This window comes from Echinops telfairi, unplaced genomic scaffold (assembly GCF_000313985.2).
Source record: "Echinops telfairi isolate 266 unplaced genomic scaffold, ASM31398v2 ScPeMD7_7467;HRSCAF=8505_0, whole genome shotgun sequence".
In the NCBI taxonomy this organism is placed as follows: Eukaryota; Metazoa; Chordata; class Mammalia; order Afrosoricida; family Tenrecidae; genus Echinops; species Echinops telfairi.
Window position 1 is genome coordinate 11,390,294 of NW_022111367.1, and position 18,036 is coordinate 11,408,329.

Consider the following 18,036-nt stretch of genomic DNA (forward strand, 5'->3'; position numbering starts at 1 on the left):
GGGGGGAGTCAGGCTACAAGAAAGCTGCGATCCCACACAGAGGGCCAGGGAGCCCCGAGGGAGGCCGCCAGTACCTTTTCATTTCCGCTTGTTCCTTTTTCTCCTGGATCATCTTGATCTCACTGTCTTCCCGTTGGGCGTTCCGGTACCTCACCGTATTGGAGTGCTAGAAATCAATGTAGAGGAGGACGTATGGCAACGGGCACCTTTGGTTTTTGAGAAAGCCACAGAAGGATCCTTTGCTAAACGAGAAAGTCCCTGTCTTCATTCTTGTCTAGTGTAATGGCTGCCATCGCCTTAGCAAGAGCATTTAAAACAAACAAACAAAACTGTGGCCAAAGGTATACAACATAGCAAACACCTCCTGAGTTAACGCAGAGGGTGATTCTGACTGACAGCGACCCTATTCACTTGATGTCTCAAAGAACCAAATTAAGAGCAGTGAGTGAAATTTCTCCTGAGGAGCAACTGGTGGGTTGGAACTGCTGACCTTCTGGTCAGCAGCTCAGATTCGTCAATCTTTACACCTCCAGGGCTCTTTGAGACTTTAAGTGTACAAAGATACAACCCCCAATGCACTGCCATTGAGTCAATTCCACCTCATTGTGGCTGTATCTAGGCCTTCTGAGACTATACATGTTGCTAGGGGCAGACAGTCTCATCTTTGCCCCGAGGCACAACTGTGGGGTTTGAACGGCCAACCTTGTAGGTAGCATGTCAGAACGTATCCCAGAATGCCACCAGGGTTCCTTATATTAATAGATATAAACATAAATGTTCAAAGCTGTGCTGTAATCTGGTGCAGAAATAATGCATTGAAGAAAACTGCGTTGGAAATGTGCTGTTTCTCTGAATTTTTGACTAAAACTTTCCTCCGTGCAATTCTACAGGCTCTCACATTTCAAGTGTAAGGCATGTGTTCCTTCTGATCACTGTCTTATGTGGACTATATGGTAGCCAAACAGATAGAATGTACATTGGGTAATAGTGATAGGAGATGTCCTCACTACTAAGTGGGACCAGATCTAAATTTTACTTGAAACATTTTATGGTGGACTTCATCTAAAATAGTAATTTATACAAATTGAAAGCAGATATTGTACACTACGACTCTTAGAAATAAGGCAGTTGATTAAAAACTACAACAGCCCCTAACGTTGCTAACTCTTCCTTGCTAGACTCCTTCCTCAAAGGCCCTTTTTGGCACTGAACTTTCAAGACTCTGCTTACTTAAGCAAGTCATCCAGATTTAATTTAAGAATTATTGAATCAGAGCCTCACCGATGCCCATGAAGGAGCCCTTGTGGCACAGTGGGTTAATCACGGGCTTGCTAACCACAAAGCCAGCAGTTCATATCCACCAAACAGCCCCTCGTGGGAGAAGCATGAGGTTGTCTGCTTTCGTAAAGATGTACAGTTTAGAAATCCGAGTGAATAATATAACTGTTTTCTGAGTCTAAGAAGAGGTGATGTGAGAGAAAGATCCAGGAACTGGGATTTTTGAAGCAGGCATTTCAGTAGGTTTTCACAATCACACCTCCCGAATTCAAAACAGGACTGATAACTTACATCTTGAGTCAAAGTTTCAAGAGATTTCCCCCTGCTGATCCTCTGACTGTTAGACCCGTGTCTTAATGACCTAAAGCAAGCAGAAGCAATTGGTAAACACATCTCCACATCGAACTTTCACTTTTAGGTAATGACCATTATAAAAACCAAACACAATAAGGTTTCTGATCTAGCATGAATAATGCTTCTTCCCTCTTCCACAAGACAAGCTCACCTCTCTGTAATTGCCTTGACTCTATCTAACACAATTCAGTGCCATTTCCTCTGATTTTAAAAGCCAGTACTGGCCATACTGAATTTGATTTGGGGTTTCATTCTTTTTCCAGCAGCAAACACAGAATCGGACTTTCGTCCTCCCTGAGTGCTCCCAGGGCCGGCAGGCCTGAGTTTTGTACAGTGAGTGCGTCCTGTCGAATTCCTTGCCTGGGTTCCTCTGAAGTCTGTCGCCCTGGTGTCTTTACCTGCGCTCTTGGCGGATATGATGCTGCACACTGAGAATTGACCTTTCCTTAGCTGGTTGCCCCTCAAATGATCCGCTCAGCATGCGCTGCCGAGTACAAGCCCTAGGAAAATACCAAAAAACGAGTCCCAGATTAGTCAGTGCAAGGTTTGTACACCGGGTATGAAGAACACAGAACTCATTACTCTGATTGTTGTTAACACACACACACAGAGTAAGCTTCACATAACCTTAAAGGAAGCATTAGGCTCTGTCTAGAATACATTCAAAATGAAACTGTCCCAGCTATGAAGAGGCGCTGCATGAAAACCAAAGAAACAAAAGCAAAATAGCGATCCCCCAACCCTCGCCAAAAGAGAGAGGGAGGCCTGCTATCAGGGTTCTGGAGGCGGTAAGGGCAGGTAGTTAGGATGCTGATATTTTATATATATATTGTGCGGTAACTAATAAAAGTCCTAACAGGGAATTTGTCCACCTAGGCTCCTGGGATGATCTGTATTTCCAAGGACACTTTGCAGAACTTTAGAATCAATAGAAAAGCAATAAGATAGAGGCGGGGAAAGTAGTGGTAATCAAAGCCACAAAAGTTGGAATTAATGCATAACAAAACTTCAATTTAAAGCCAGTGGAATATTGGTAACAAGTTACTACTTTCTTTGTATTCACAAAACCTTGAAGACTTAAAAAAAAAAGTTCCTTTGTAGACAAATTGGAACTTTCACCCATTGCTGGTGGAAATCAGTTTGTTGATTACTCCATATGTTAAACAAAGAATAATTAGCATTCCATTTCCAGTTTCTACCCCAAAGAATTGAACACAGGAGTGCAAACAGATACGTGCATTCAAATAAACCTACAGGGGCATTCACTGCAGCACTAGGCACTGCTGACAATATGTGGACGCAGCTTCAATGTTCCTACACAGATGAATGGATAGATAAGATGCAATGCAATAGTACTCAGGCATCAAGGAGCCCTGGTGGTGTAGTGGTTACGTGATCCGCATGGTCAGCAGTTCAAAACCCTAGCTGCTCTGAGAGCAAAAGACTGGACTTTCTCTCCAGTAATCAGTTCCAGTCCCAGAAACCCACAGCAGGTTGCTATGAACCAACATCCCCTCAAGGGCATTGAGTTTTAGTTTCTAAAGAACAATAGCATTCTGGTGCTATCACATAGATGAACCTTGAAAACGTGCTGAGCAGAAAATAGACAAAAAAGGACAACTGTTATGTGAGCCTGCTCATTAAAAATAACTAGAACAGTCAAATTCATAGAGAATAAAGTTAACTGGGTATTACCAGGGTTGGGGAGGCTAAATGAGGAGTTATTGCTAAAGCGGTATTGAGTTTCTGTTAGCAGTGATGAACAGAAATGGAAATGAATAGCGGTAATGGTTACCAAACAAGATGAATGAGCATAACGAATGTCCTTGAATTGTACATGTAAAAACATCAAAGTGACAAATAACTAAGTTAATCATCATAATATTTTCTCTTGAGACTCTAACTAGATTTGTGTTAGTTCACTAATGAGTTGAGACAAATGGGGTAGCCTAACACCTGTGGTGAATACGTTCAATGAGAAAATCACATTTCTTCTCCAGAAAGCTCTTGCCGAGTGGAAAGGACAAGAATGCCTGTGAGGTTGCAGTGGTAACTAAATAATACAGGGGTTAAAAGACCCTGTTCCAGACCTGGCACTGAAACAAATTCGACATTTATATGTGCATAAGGAAGAGCTTTATATAGAAGAGCAATTGAATATTGAGAAAACATCCCCGCCCAGTCCAGATCAAGTCCATAAGTCCAAAATTAGCCCATATGTCCAATACCAATCTATAAAGTCCTCTTCAGACTCATGAAATACATGTAATGACGCCGAGTGCAGAAAGATCACAGGCTAGTGGGTGGGAAGTCTTGTGGATCCACTGGCATTGTAAGCACCTCAGTGCTGGCAGGGGTCTCCACATGGCTTCTCCAACTCCCAGGGCAGGGGCTCTATCAGCATAGGGCCATGTGTCTTGTCAATAGAGCATCTTTCAGGGAGTGAGCAGAGAGAGTGTGTCTCCCGCCTCCAAGGAGGAATACAGGCGTTCCCAGAATCCTTAGGAGAAGGCTATGTCCACACAGAGGCCTCATTGGGTATCACCTGATTGGCAGGCTAGACTCCACCTCTTCACTCTTAATCATCTCAAATTGACAAATGATTACATAACTACCACAATGACCTAAGGGCTTGCTTTCTTTTTATCTGTAAACTGAAAAATCCTTGGTTGTTTTATTAGCTCAGAAATTTAAGTTTACTGATTTTATGATATCTGAATCTTATGAAACCACATTTGTTTAATGCCTAAAGACGTTTTATGCTTGATAGGCTGCTTTCATGATTACCCTTTCTCAAAAAATGCATTATTGGAATACTTTGAAGGATATTATTATTACCTATTTTAGTGCTAAGGTCTTAGAGCAGCGGTTCTCAATCTGTGGGTCACGCCCCTTTGGGAGTTAAACAACCCTTTCACAGGCATTGCCTTAGACCATCGGAAAACATATTTCCGATGGTTTTTAGGAACTGAGACACTGCTTCTCTATGCATCTCCAGGTGGGTCCACCCACATGCAGTTATGCCCACATTTGAGTACCAGGCGTGAAGCCTGTTAACCATGCTACACCATGCCTCAAGACAAAATTTCATTTATTTGTCATTAGAAATAAATATTTCACAATATATACATATTGTTTTTGTGATTAATTACTATGCTTTAATTATGTTCAATTTGTAACAATGAAAATACATCCTGCCTATCAGATATCTACAAGATGATTCATAACAGTAGCAAAATCACAATTGTGAAGTAGCAACGAACATAATTTTATGGTTGGGGGTCACCACAACATGAGGAACTATATTAAAGGGTCCGTCCGGCATTAGGAAGGTTGAGGACCTGTAGTGCTTAGCATACTTAAAACATCTACTCTTAATGATACTATGGGTCTATTTACATTCTTAAAAATGCATGGACGCTAGTGAAAATCATGCCAATGGCTATCCATGAAAAGCCATACAAATTCAATGAATTTAAGTGCCTTGCTGGGAAGAAGTCACCAGCCATCCCTATTCTTAGTTCAATGAACCATATGGGTAAGTTTAGGATGAAATCAAAGCCCCCAATTTTTATGATCAATGTGGATTATACATCAGTGATATATAGAGGTTGTGCTATTCCCAGGACTGGAATGATATCAATGCTGTTAATAGAGCCAATACTGGTTTTATTAGGAAGACACATTCACCAGTTAGTCTTAGTTGGCAATGGTAGAGAAGGTTCAGATAGGTATATTAATGTTGTACTTTGAACAAAGGACTAGACATTCTGAAGGCGGCCTGAGAAAATCTATTTGTAATAAGTTTGTCATCCGTCATTGATGTCTAGTTCCCTGGCCATTTGTGTCCAACATTGAGACTTAATCTTTGGCCACTGCCTTGATCACTTTTATTTTTTTCACCATAAGATTCTCACCCTAGAGCAGTTGAGACCTATCGGCCACACATTCAAAATTCGGTAAAAGTATATTTGAATCTGGACATTTCAGCTTGAGGGTCACTGCAATGTTGGAAATGGAGGGATATAACTGCCTCTAAGCTGTCTATGGTCAAAGTGCCTGTGAATTCTTGCTAAAAAGAGTTAGGAGTAGGTAGTGACTTCTGGGCATGCTGGGGTCTCCCAGGCACTGAAATCAACAACACACAGCCCCAGGCTCACCTGGATTTCCTGAGAGTCTTGGCAGAGATGGCATCTTAGCATCTCTTTCAAGACTCTTAGCCTTGTTGATTTCAACGCATAGCGACTCTATGGACAGAGTAGAACTGCCCCCTAGGCTTTCCAAGACTGACACATCTTTCTCCTATGGGGGTCTAGTAGATTCAAACCACCAACCTTTCAGCTACAGTCATACACTTGAGCACGACACCACCAGGGCTGCTTGAGAGAAACAAGAGAGGAGTCGATTTCCAGGGTGATCCCCAGGGTAGTGGAACGACTCTCCTCTTCCTAGGCTTCGTCATCTGCTCCATCAGCAGTGTGGCTGGACTGGTGGTGGAAAGTGCTCTTTCCTCATTGGTCATGACTGTTCAATCCCTTCCCACAGGATCTACAGGAGTGGTTCTCAACCTTCCTAACGCATGACCCTTTAATAGAGTTCCTCATGTTGTGGTGACCCCCCAACCATAACATTATTTCTGTGGATACTTCATCACTGTCATTTTGCTACTGTTATGAATTGGGCGACCCCTGTGAAAGGGTCGCGACCCATGGGTTGAGAACTGTTGGTCTAGAGCGTTCTAAACCAACCAACCATACTGATAGCCAGTCAATGCTGACTCATACAGAGCTTCTCACAGGAATACAGGAGACCGGCCCCTGTAGTTTTCCAAGGCTGTAAATCTTAACAGGAGCAGCTGGCCTCCCCATTCTCCCCCTGAGCAGTTGGTGATTTTGAATTGCAGATCTTGTGGTGAGTCGCCCATCACCTGACCCATCACAACACCCACAACCTGACCAGGGCGCCAGAGACTGCAGGAAATCGTATTGAAGTGGGCGGTAGGTTCAGATACATCATGTGAATCTCTGCCCTTGGTATGACTCACTCATTTGCACGGAGAGGAGGGGCGGGTCGCAGTTGTGGGGAGCAGTGATTAGCTCTAACTGTGCAATTAGGACCTGGGCTTAATCAGACTAAGACAACAACCACCCAAATGTGCCCAGTATGTAAAATAACCCTCTTTAATATCCTGTCCCTAATTTTCCCCTCCACATACTTCTATGCTTTTACTACTGTTCGCTTGATTAACTTCAGAGTAGATGATGCTGGAAAAATATATATAAATATACAAGGCTCCACCATTCCGGGATTTCTTATTAACAACCAGTAAAAACCTGTTAGCAAGGGGTGGCAGCGCTGCATCTACCACAGCAGAAACCTTGGTGCTTGGTTTCCTCATTGGAAGAACGCTGCCAGATTCTTTCTGCTCCCTGCTCAGAAGCTTATTGGCCCATCTTCTTCTTCCCTGTGGCACCAGGAACAGCCAAATAAGCTGAGAAGAGCGAGGCCAGCAGCTGGTGAGCATCACAGTCCTGATGTGCCGAGGTCTCCTTTGGGGCTCAGGTCAGAGGAGTGACACCTTGACCGCTTGCTCGGATCTCATGTGCTGGTGTCACACAGCAGCCCCTCAAGGGTCCAGGTTTTAGGATCTCAAATCTCAACTCACTGCCAATGACCGAGGCCTACTCAGCGAACCCTGTAGGACAGGGTAGAACAGCTCCTGGGAACCTCCGAGACTGTCCCTCTTTACGGGAGGAGACAGCCCGGTTTTTCTCCCACAGAGCAACTGGTGGTTTCAAACTTCTGACCTCCAGTTACCCTGTTTCCCTGAAAGTAAGACATCCCCTGAAAATAAGACCTACTGACAGTTTTGCCTCTCGCTGAAATATAAGTCATCCCCTGAAAATAAGACCTCCCCGAAAATAAGGCCTCCCCGGTAATAAGGCCCTCTGAAGCTACCGTAACTTTGGACTCTGGACCGTAGCAGCAGGCGCCACCGCACAGCTCACTGTTGGCTTCAGCACAGCTGGAGCAGACAGGAAGTGCGAGGTCTCTTTTAATAAAAAAATAAACAATGAATGTGTACTGTATTCTTCTTCACTGAAAAATAAGACATACACTGAAAATAAGACCTAGTACATCTTTAGGAGCAAAACAATATCAGACATTGTCTTATTTTGGGGGAAACAGGGTAGTAGCCAATGCATAGCCACAATGCCCCCAGGGCTCCTAGGTCTCCGGCTATTTGGGGTCAAGTGAAGAATGTCCATCCCTGTCCCTTTGTGGAGAGTCTCTGTGCGGACCAAAGACTCAAATACTCTACACTAGTCTTCCCGTTGAGCATGTCCCAAGGCTATTGAACTGACAAAGCTAACTGCTGAAGTTTCTCAGCTGAAAGCTAAGGACTACAGTCTTCCAGTAAATCACTTAAGAAACACTTTGCCTAAAGGAATAGGGGGAGAAATGTGTGAAAGACAGCTCATCTGAAAGCCTCCGAAAGATTCTCTCTCGCATACCTCTTCCTTTATAGTGCTGGGATCTTATTAAAACTTAAAAAGTAAAATTCTCTTCTAGGTACCATATATATTATTGTTAATAAGCAGCTTATTTATTTATAATAAATATCCCACAGAAATATGGGATCCTATTGATGAAGCCACTTCTTTATGAGTACATGAATCATGATGCTTTTGATTTTCACCTCTAATGAGCCCTGGTAGTACAGTGATTAGGAGTTACGTTACAATCTGCAGGGTCAGTGGTTTGAAACAACCAGCAGTTCCAAAGAAGAAAAAGCTTTCTACTCCCATAAACAGTTACAGTCTCAGAAACTCATAGGGGCAGTTCTGCCCTGCCCTATAGGGTTGCCATGAGTTGGAAATGACACAGTGATATCACTCACACACACACACACACACACACACACACACACACACACACACACACACACTGATCACAAGCATTTCTTTATGTGCTTGTTGGTTTTACCTGAATGTCTTCTTTTGTGACATGTCTGTTCATGCCATCTGGACATTTTAAGATTGGATTGCTCATGAAGTTTTCTATTCATTTTAGAGATAAGTCCTTTGTCTGATATGTTGTTGCCAACATTTTTCCCTCTCAAATCCTTGGATTCTGTTTTTACTCTTTTGGTGCAAATACATATTGAATTTTTAGTTGTCTTCTGTTGTTTGTGAATGTTTATTTAAGCTTGATAGTACATTTATGACATGTATTAAAACCATAAAACAACAGCAAAAGCCCACTGCCATTCAGTTGATTCTGACTCAAAGCTCTCCTAGACAGGGTTTCCAAGGCTGTCCGTCTGTACAGGCACAGTTAGCCTCATTTTTCCCTCCACAGAGCAACTGCTGAGTTTGAACCACTGACTTTTCAGCACCTACCTGCCAGCACTACCAGGGCTCCATGCTATGTCTTAGGGCCCTGAATTTTGTCCCTATTGTTTCTTTAATGATCTTTATTGTCTTAGATTTTTCAGTTGGGTCTTTGATCTTTCCTGGGTTCATTTTTATGTATGATGTGACTAGGGGTCCTGTTTCATTTCTCCTCAGCATCATTGGTCAGAGACAATCTCTTCCCCACAAAATGATTTGGGGCCCATTGTCGGTGACCATCTGCCCATGGGTGGGTGGATTTCCTTCTGTGCTTTCAGAAGTCAATTGTGTTGCCTGAGTTGATGTGTCTATTGTGTCAGGACCAGGCTTTTGGACTACTGTATCTGTGCTGTAGGTATTGAGACAGAGAAGTGGGAAGCCCCTGACTTTCTTCTACTTTTTTAGGAGTATTTTTGTTTTTCTAAAGCATCTTTGCTCTCCATAACGAAATTGATGGTTAGTTTTTCCATTTCCTTAACGAATAATGTTGGAATCTGGATCAGTATTACATTATATTTGTCAATGCTTTGAGGCGCATTGCCATTTTTACAGTATTAAGTCTCCCTATCTGTTGGCATGGCGGAGTCTTCTCTGCATGTAGATGGCTTTGGTTTTGTTAGTTGTCTGCATTTGTAAGTCTTCTGCGTTTCTGGTTAGATTTCTCTCTCAGCACCTTGGCTTTGGCATGGCTACTGTTAGCCGGGTTGCTTTTCTGATTTCTTTTCCTCTCTGTCATCTGGAGGGATCTGACTGACGGCTGCATGTTGATCTTGTACCCTGTCATATAGCTTCTATCTGTTCCAGTAGTTTCCTTGTTGACGTTCTAAGATTTCCTAGGTATATGGTCATATTGTATGCAAATCCATTTCTTCTTTGCTAACTTGTAGCTTTTAATTTCCCTTTCTTGCTTTACTGCTCTGGCTGGGACTTTCAATGCCATATTGCAGAGGAGTGGTGATAGACAGCATCTTTGTCTGGTTCTCAGTTGCAAAGGTGATGCTGTCAATCTCTCTCCATGGTGGATAATGTTGATCATTCGTTTTCTGTATATGCCCTTAATTAGGGTAAGGAATTTCTTTCCAATTCCTATTTTTCTGAGCATTTTTAGTAATCATGTACATTGCATTTTGTGAAATGACTTTTCTGCCTCAATTGATATGAGAATCTTTTCCTGTGTGTTTTTTTAATGAACCATATAAAAATATATATTTATATATGTATAAATATATATAGTGAACCATATGAAATATATTTATATATTTATAAATATAATATTATATATATATATAAATCTAATATTCAACCATTGTTGCAACCTGGTGTGAGTCTCACTTGCTCATGAGGATAACAGGTACTCATATAAGGTCAAATGTTAATTATGCTTGGCAAATAGCCATCTCTATAATGCTTCCGCAAAGACTTGAGAGTTATTTCTTTGAAATGTAATCATCAAGGAAGAGAACACCCTCGCTTCCTATTTCCTGATAGAAGATGAGCCTAATTTCAGCTACTTGTAGTCATGAAGGTATGAGCAAATGAGAAATCTTATCTTAAAAATAGAACCACGGTGTATTGTGTGCACACTTCCCAATCTAAAATAACAAGACTTCTTTCGAGCTTCACAACTGCTTTTGTGGATTTTCTGCAGTGCACATTACATTCAGGCTCAGTGACTATTCCATGATAAAGCTGCACTCTTTCTCTTCTGCTTCGTGGGGGGCCTTGCGAGTTGAGAGCACTCGATTTCTTGTCTTGCTTCCCCAACACTCCACAGATGCTTGTTGAATGGCTGGACCTGGACATTCGGTGATTGTATCATTTCATTTCCTTTTTAATTACTGAATTCTTATAAAAACACAAAAACCACTGAAAAAGAAACAGCCTGTATTTTGAATATGTGTTTTAAAAGAGAAGTTACATAAGCTTCATTTCATCTCAAAGTGAATACGACACCACTCAAAACCATGAACACTTATAACAGATGATAGAATGAGACACGAATGAAAAACAAACCGTCCTATATTGCTTTTGCAGCTTCCCCTCTATCACCCGTTATCTGCAGTCTATGTGAAAATGCTCCATCAGAAACACTGTCCAGAGCAATTTGGAGCAGACTTACAGAGCTTACCTCATTTCAATATCTCAAACAGTAGATCTTGGTAACTGGGAACAGCCCTTCAAGGTATCTTATCCTACATAAAGCTATTACCAAACTGAGACCATGAAGGACTCAGGCACTTGTGACGCCTCATATTTTGCCAGTTGCTGGCAAAGGACATCATGCTTGGTATAATGGAAGGTCAACGAAAAAGAGGAAGGACATGAAGGGTCTGGCTTAACACAGTGGATGCCACAATGGGCGCAAACATGACAAGTGTAAGGGTAGGGCAGGACCAGGCAGTGTTTCCTTCTGTTGTACATAGGGTCACTCAGAGTTGGGACCAGCTCACTGTCATGTAACTACCAGACCTTGTGTGGCTAACCAGAAGGGAGAAAGATGAGGCCACCCGTTCCTGTTAAGATTGACCATCTTGGAAATCCCACAGGGGGCGGCTCTGGGTTGAAATGGGTTTGGTGTCAGTGGGTTTGCCTTTGGAGGAGTCATCTACCAAAGAGCCCTAGGGGCACAAAGCTTGACGCACTTGACTGTTAACTTAATGACTGAACGCTCTCCAGTTTGAGTCCACTCCATAGGAGATACACTTGGTAATCAGCTTACATAGAGATTATTGCTCAGCAAACCTTATGGGGCAATTTTGTTTTCTTCACCAAATGGGTTTGCCATGAGTCAGGATTGGCTCCATGGCATCTAATAACAATAAAAGCTCTTATCAATATGCAATGAGCTGAACACATCATTGAAATTAAAAGTGTGAGAGGGTTGGATTAAATTCTATTGGCATTTAAAATTTTTCATTCAAATTTAGGTGTCCATTGGTGCCTGGCTGGCTCACATGGAAAATTCAAAAACACCCAGAGGTACCACAGGTGGGACCTGACTATCTACCTCTGCAAGATTGCGCTTAGTGCTCTTCTCAGTCGTAGCAACCCTAAAGGACAGGGTGGAACTGCTCCTCTGAATTCCCGAGGCTGTAACTTTTGGGGGGAGTGGAAAACTCCATTTCTATGAGTCCACATTGATTCGACGGCAATGCATGTTTATTCTCGTAGGATCGAGTCTGACTCATGGCAACCTCTGTAAGATTATAGACATTGATCTCTCTTTGGAGCGCACTTCTCTGATGCACACGCAGCTGCTATGAGTAGGAATTGACTTTCTGGTGGCACGATTTGTATCTGTCATTTGCTTGTTTGGTTGGATGGTTATACACACACACACACGTAAAACAAATAAGCCCTCACGAAGATAAATGCTCATTTATTTTCAATCTACAGGAAAAGCAGATCTGATGGTGTTGAAAAACACTCTGATCTTTAGCGAAGGCCGCATGCTTCTTAGAGGAAAGACTATGGGGAGTGTTGCTCTCAAGTTAAGTAGCAGAAGCCCAGTTTCATAGCCACTTCATCTGGTGGCCTAATCGGAAACATTTGATTTGTCTGCTTGGCCTCTGGAGCAGGAGGTCCAAGGCTTCAAGTGTCTAGTGAAAAATAATGAAGTCTTTTGTCTTGTCTGCGTGAGGAAATTCTCCATTATGCAGGCACATGCAATCCCTTTCTTCCTGCTCCCTGGAGGAGAATTTCAGGGCTGCATTTCCCAGTCTGGGTGAATGTGATGCCCTCGCTACCTTTGAACGGAAAACAAGACCAGCCCCCCGTTGATGATTCAAATGTGGGAATATTCTTTAGCAAGCACACATTCCTAGTTGCAAAAATATTACCCCTGGTTTATTGCCAAGTCTCTGAAAAAAACATATGAAAGATTGATTCTTCTCTTTCTCCCATTTTTGTTCCTACATTGCCTTTGTTCTGTGGAATTTCAATCACCCTTATACGACAGATAGACACACACATACATACATACACATACATACACACATATATTAAATGGAGGTTGGGGGAGAGAATTATGACTTAAGAAATAACTCTATTTTCCTTGACATCTCTCCATGTAAAATATTTTTAAATTGGCCCAAAGATTATGTATGTAAGACAGATCTTTGGAGCTTTATTAGCCTTTAAACAGCAGTAGTTGTTTATAGAAACAGTAACAGGGGGGCTTCAGTTTCTTTCTTCTCTGTCTCCATGTTCTTTCTCACACACAAGGGTGTGAGAAAAACCTGTATATTCTATATGGAAAGACATGGTCTCTGAGTCTTCAAATTATTTTCACCTAGCTTTCCTTACAGGGAAGTCAGATTGCACAATACCATCGGGTATTAAATGTCACTACCATCTAATGGAACTGTCATTTAATTTTACAAAGCATTAAATTTGAGGGAAATCCTGAAGCTCTGGATACATTTTAAAGTATCACAGATGTTGGTTAATATAGTGTAACCGCATCAACAGGAAAATTGTCCTTCAGTGATAATTACTTAAAACTATGGCCATACAACTGTGTTAAAGAACAGGTAATGAGCATTTCCTGGAAATGCTATCAGAGGGACAAGGTAATCAGCCAAAGTAGAGACAACAATGAGGACTGATGGGTGAGTCAGCCTCTTGCTGAGACGAGGACAAAACTGCAGGGTTTTTTTTGTTACTCTGCTCCTTTGTGAATCAGCCCATTCCTGAGTCAAAGGGTCTTTAATAGCAACAGCAGGTTCTTTCTTTCCAATCCTGGGTTATTCCTGGACATGTTTTCACAGACACACATGTGAAATAGGTGGCCAACCAGAATCTCCTTGTAGATTGAAAAGTAAAATAAAATAGGCTTCATTAATATAAGTGAAACTGAAAATTAAGCCACGGGGAATTCATACCTTTAGTGCCTTTATGAAAAGGCAGAACATGGCTGTAATTCCAAACTATTACATTGGGGCACAGCTTAAGTAAGTCTACTGACTCAAACAGATAGAAAAATGGAAATTAAAATGTAAAAACTAAATGTTTCACCAAAATGAAAGTGAATATACTTTATTTTCCTAAATTGATAATTTGACCATCCATCATACAATATTTTTGAACAATCTTCTAGTCCCTGACAGATAAAATTCAATAGTAGCTCCCTTAATTCATAATACTATTATAATATAGGAATCTAATATATAAAACATGAACTCTTGCAATAAAATATGACACAATTTGGTAACTACAAATCAAGTACTAGCTGACAAAATATTTCTAGACTATATTAGTTCAAATATTATATCTTACCATATAACATTTTCATTATTTTATAAATTATACCAATGTGTATATCCAAAAACCTAATCTATCTTTTAACTTAGTAGAGTCCTCTGAATGTACTTGCTTTTCATATATCTATTTAGTCTCTTTATCTCCAAATTCTCTTTCAATTAATTTATGAAGCCTTGAAACATAATGGAAAAGTTAATCAGGAAAAAACAACTAGGATGTTTTAATACAATCACAAAAATAAGTACTGATGGAATTAATATTGAATCCTCTCTGGTCTTAAAACTTAAGTTTATTCTTGCAGTGTGTCACACAACAAGAGTTGCTGCCATCAGTACCCTGGTGACAAAGTAGGTTAATCATTGAGCTGCTCATCACAAGCTCAACAGTTCGAAACCAATAGCCATTCCTTGGGACAAAGATGAGCTGTCCACTCCCTCAGGGTCAGTCTTGAAAGCCACAGGCCAGTTCTACTCTAACTTATAGGGTCACTGTAACTCAGAATTGACTAAATGGCATGGGTCATCAGTGCCACTGAGTATGTCAAGTGGTTTGCTCAAATCTTTGGACTTTAGGGCTTCAGTAGGACCTGCTTTTCTCTCTCAGCAGAGTCTGCCTACAGAACAGCTCGCCCCCCTACACGTGAGTGCTCTTCCACCGAGGACTTTGCAAATCTAAGTCCAAGATCTATAAAATGCTACTACACGCTCAACTCTTTCAGGGGTGTTACTAAAGTGCATGTCTATACAGATCCAGAACAAGGAACTACAGAGAAACCACATGATCTGAACCAAAGACTGCTAGGTTAAGTAATTAAACAATCATTTTAAAAGAACTATCCAAATGGAAAGACTAAGTGGAGTACTTGGCTTTGCATAATTCAAACTCTTAGAATTCACTTGTAATTGGGCCAGTTTCACAGAATGAGAACTCAGTCTAGAAGAGGTTGAATAGAGGAAGAAGGAAGAGGCTCCGTTTCCTTCCTCTATTTTCCCATGTCATAGAGCGGAAAGTTGGTGAAGACAGTTAAAACCTGTCCAGAAGACTGATGGGTGTCAACAGGCATTGATTTCAGGACTAATGTCTTGAGAGTCACTGTTCTATTACTAACGGAGCCTCTAATTGCAGCTCCAGATTCAGAGTCATTGCTCCACAAGCTCTGATGACCAACCAGTCTTATCTAATAATCTTGATTTAAATCCTGCTCACAATCACTTTTCCACCTGACAAGTCAGCTAGCCTACTTTTATCCAAACTGTTACCATTCCTGATTTCTTTCCCCGTGTCCGTGCCAGATGCCGGCCTATCCCCATTTGACTACAGCATGCTGTATCTTGCTGATAATAAATGGTAGTTGATAAGACTTCATTGCCATCTGGCTAAGCAAGAAATTTGAGCTCAACCTAATGAAAGGTATATTGATTTATCAGCAGTGTTTTATGACCCTTAATTCTCTTGCTGGGTAGCAGTGGGGACTTCTTCAGTAAGCCTTTGAAGCCTTTGAAGATCTGTTTATAAAGGACACTGGTGGTGCTATGGTCTGAGTGTCAGACTGTAACCTCAAAGTCACTGGTTCAAACCCAGGAGCTCCTCCTTGAGAGAAAAGAGGCTCTCTGCTCCAAGAATTATAGCCTCAGAAACCTGAAGTCAGGTCACAATGGGTCAGAATTAACTCAATGATAGTGGTTTATTGCTTGTTTGCATCTCCTGGGACATGTAGGTGGGTCCTGGACTAACTAATGGAAAATCACCTCTGGGGTGCTTTACTCATTTAACTCATTTAGCCATTTACTCATTTAACTTCTTAACTCACTTAACTCCTTTGACCTTCCTATTTGTGGTTGGACCTATTAATTTACAGACCCCATTTAACAGATTAGAGAAAGGAGACATAGATGGGTGATGTGATTCACCCGAAGTTCACATCTGTTGAGTGGTGGAGGCCGGATTCTAACCCAGCTTGGCCCCTTGTGCTGTCTACACTATACTGCTGCCTTGTCAGTGATGAGTGGCTCATGAGCTACCCTGTAGGAGTACCTGAGGCCCATGGCTCATTTAAGCCTATAAGGTTGCGTACATCGGACCCCCTGACAGATGAAGGAAAAATGGCACCTTTTCCAGGGACTCGTGACTACTCAGTGTGATGTCTTAACGTTCTCTGTTTTAGCTCTCAGGATTCTAGTATCCACGCTAATGGATTCACAGAACTCTCAGGCAAAATTCCTGATTAAAGTGTTTCTGAAGGAAGTTTACAGGTTGGAATGCCAGTGAGCAATGCTCAGAATAGTTGTTTTTCAGGATAGGCTACAAAGTTCTTTCAGGTTTGCTAAAACATGCCCGAAGGAGCATATAATTCCAATGTAAACCTCAAACCAATGGCATTCAGCCCAAGCTCCGTGGGTCAGCAAAACCAGATCCCTGAATTAAGTGCCCAGAGGCGGCCCACTCCAATAAGCCCCAACATGAAGGCACTCAGCTCCCTTCTGTGGGGCAGCAAGTTCAGTTCCCCCAATTAAGTGCCCAGAGGACCCTCATTCCACAATCCCCCCCCTCCACTAAAGCACTCAGCTTTATTTGTTCCGAGGGTTGGGGAGCCCATAACTCTGACCTATGCTCCAGTTCCCGGTTCTGATGCTCCTGTGATGTTATAACTGTCCTTGGAACCAGGAGGTTCACTGAGCAGGAATCTTGGATCCAGAGGACTGGTGCTCCACTTCTGGCTCTGGGTGGTAGTGAGACCCTTCTTAGGGCCTCTCCGAGGACTCATTTTATACACAGCAGGATGGCATTGCAGGGATCCCAGTTCACCATTTCTCAGAGATGACTCTTACCAGTATCTTCCCCCACCTTCTTACCAGACCCATCCTGGGAGAGGTCTTTTGGTGGGAGTTAGCCACTTTGGCTAGAAGATGCATATGCAATAATTGACTGCCCCTGCACTTAGATTTCCCACAAAATGCAGGTAACTTGAAAACTGGAGCTCTTTCTATGTTAATTACATAGACACAGCATATGCTAAATGGCTGTTGTGACGTCACCAAGAATGAGGCCACTTTGGGAGGTCAACAGCAGGAAGCCAAGGCCATTCCGGTCCAGAAATGAGTTTTCCTGGGATGAAGTCCAGGGTCTGAGGTTTGAATTGCAACCAAACCATAGCCTAAGGTATTCCATGAAAACATTTAACATTGACTCATTCACTCATTCACTCACTCACCAACTCACTCACTCATTCACTCACTCCACTTACAAACTCACTCATTCACAAACTCACTCACTCATAAACTCATTCTCTCATTCACTCACTCACTAACAAACTCACTCACTCGCTCACTCACTCACAAACTTTCTCACTCACAAACTCATTCTCTCATTCACTCACTCACTCACAAACTCACTCACTCACAAACTCATTCTCTCATTCATTCACTCACTCACTCACTCACTCACTCACAAACTCACTCAATCACAAACTCACTCACAAACTCATTCTCTCATTCATTCACTCACTCACTCACTCACTCAGAAACTCACTCACTCACTCACTCACAAACTCACTCACTCACAAACTCACTCACTCACTCACTCACAAACTCATTCTCTCATTCACTCACTCACTCACTCAAACTCACTCACTCACTCACAAACTCACTCACTCACAAACTCATTCTCATTCACTCATTCACTCACAAACTCACTCACTCACAAACTCATTCTGTCATTCACTCACTCACTCACTCACTCACTCACTCAC

The 18,036-nt window shown here is 42.0% G+C and overlaps 1 protein-coding gene across 1 annotated transcript in view; it reads right to left on the reverse strand.

The window, feature by feature from the left end:
- Positions 1-18,036, reverse strand: part of NALCN (sodium leak channel, non-selective) — a 440,927-nt gene that overhangs the window by 70,326 nt on the left and 352,565 nt on the right. The window contains exons 17-19 of the mRNA XM_045283767.1: positions 2,031-2,132; positions 1,570-1,639; positions 75-166 (exon numbers count right to left, since the gene is read on the reverse strand). Of these exons, the coding sequence (XP_045139702.1) occupies positions 75-166; positions 1,570-1,639; positions 2,031-2,132 (264 nt within the window). The remainder of the gene's footprint in view (positions 1-74; positions 167-1,569; positions 1,640-2,030; positions 2,133-18,036) is intronic.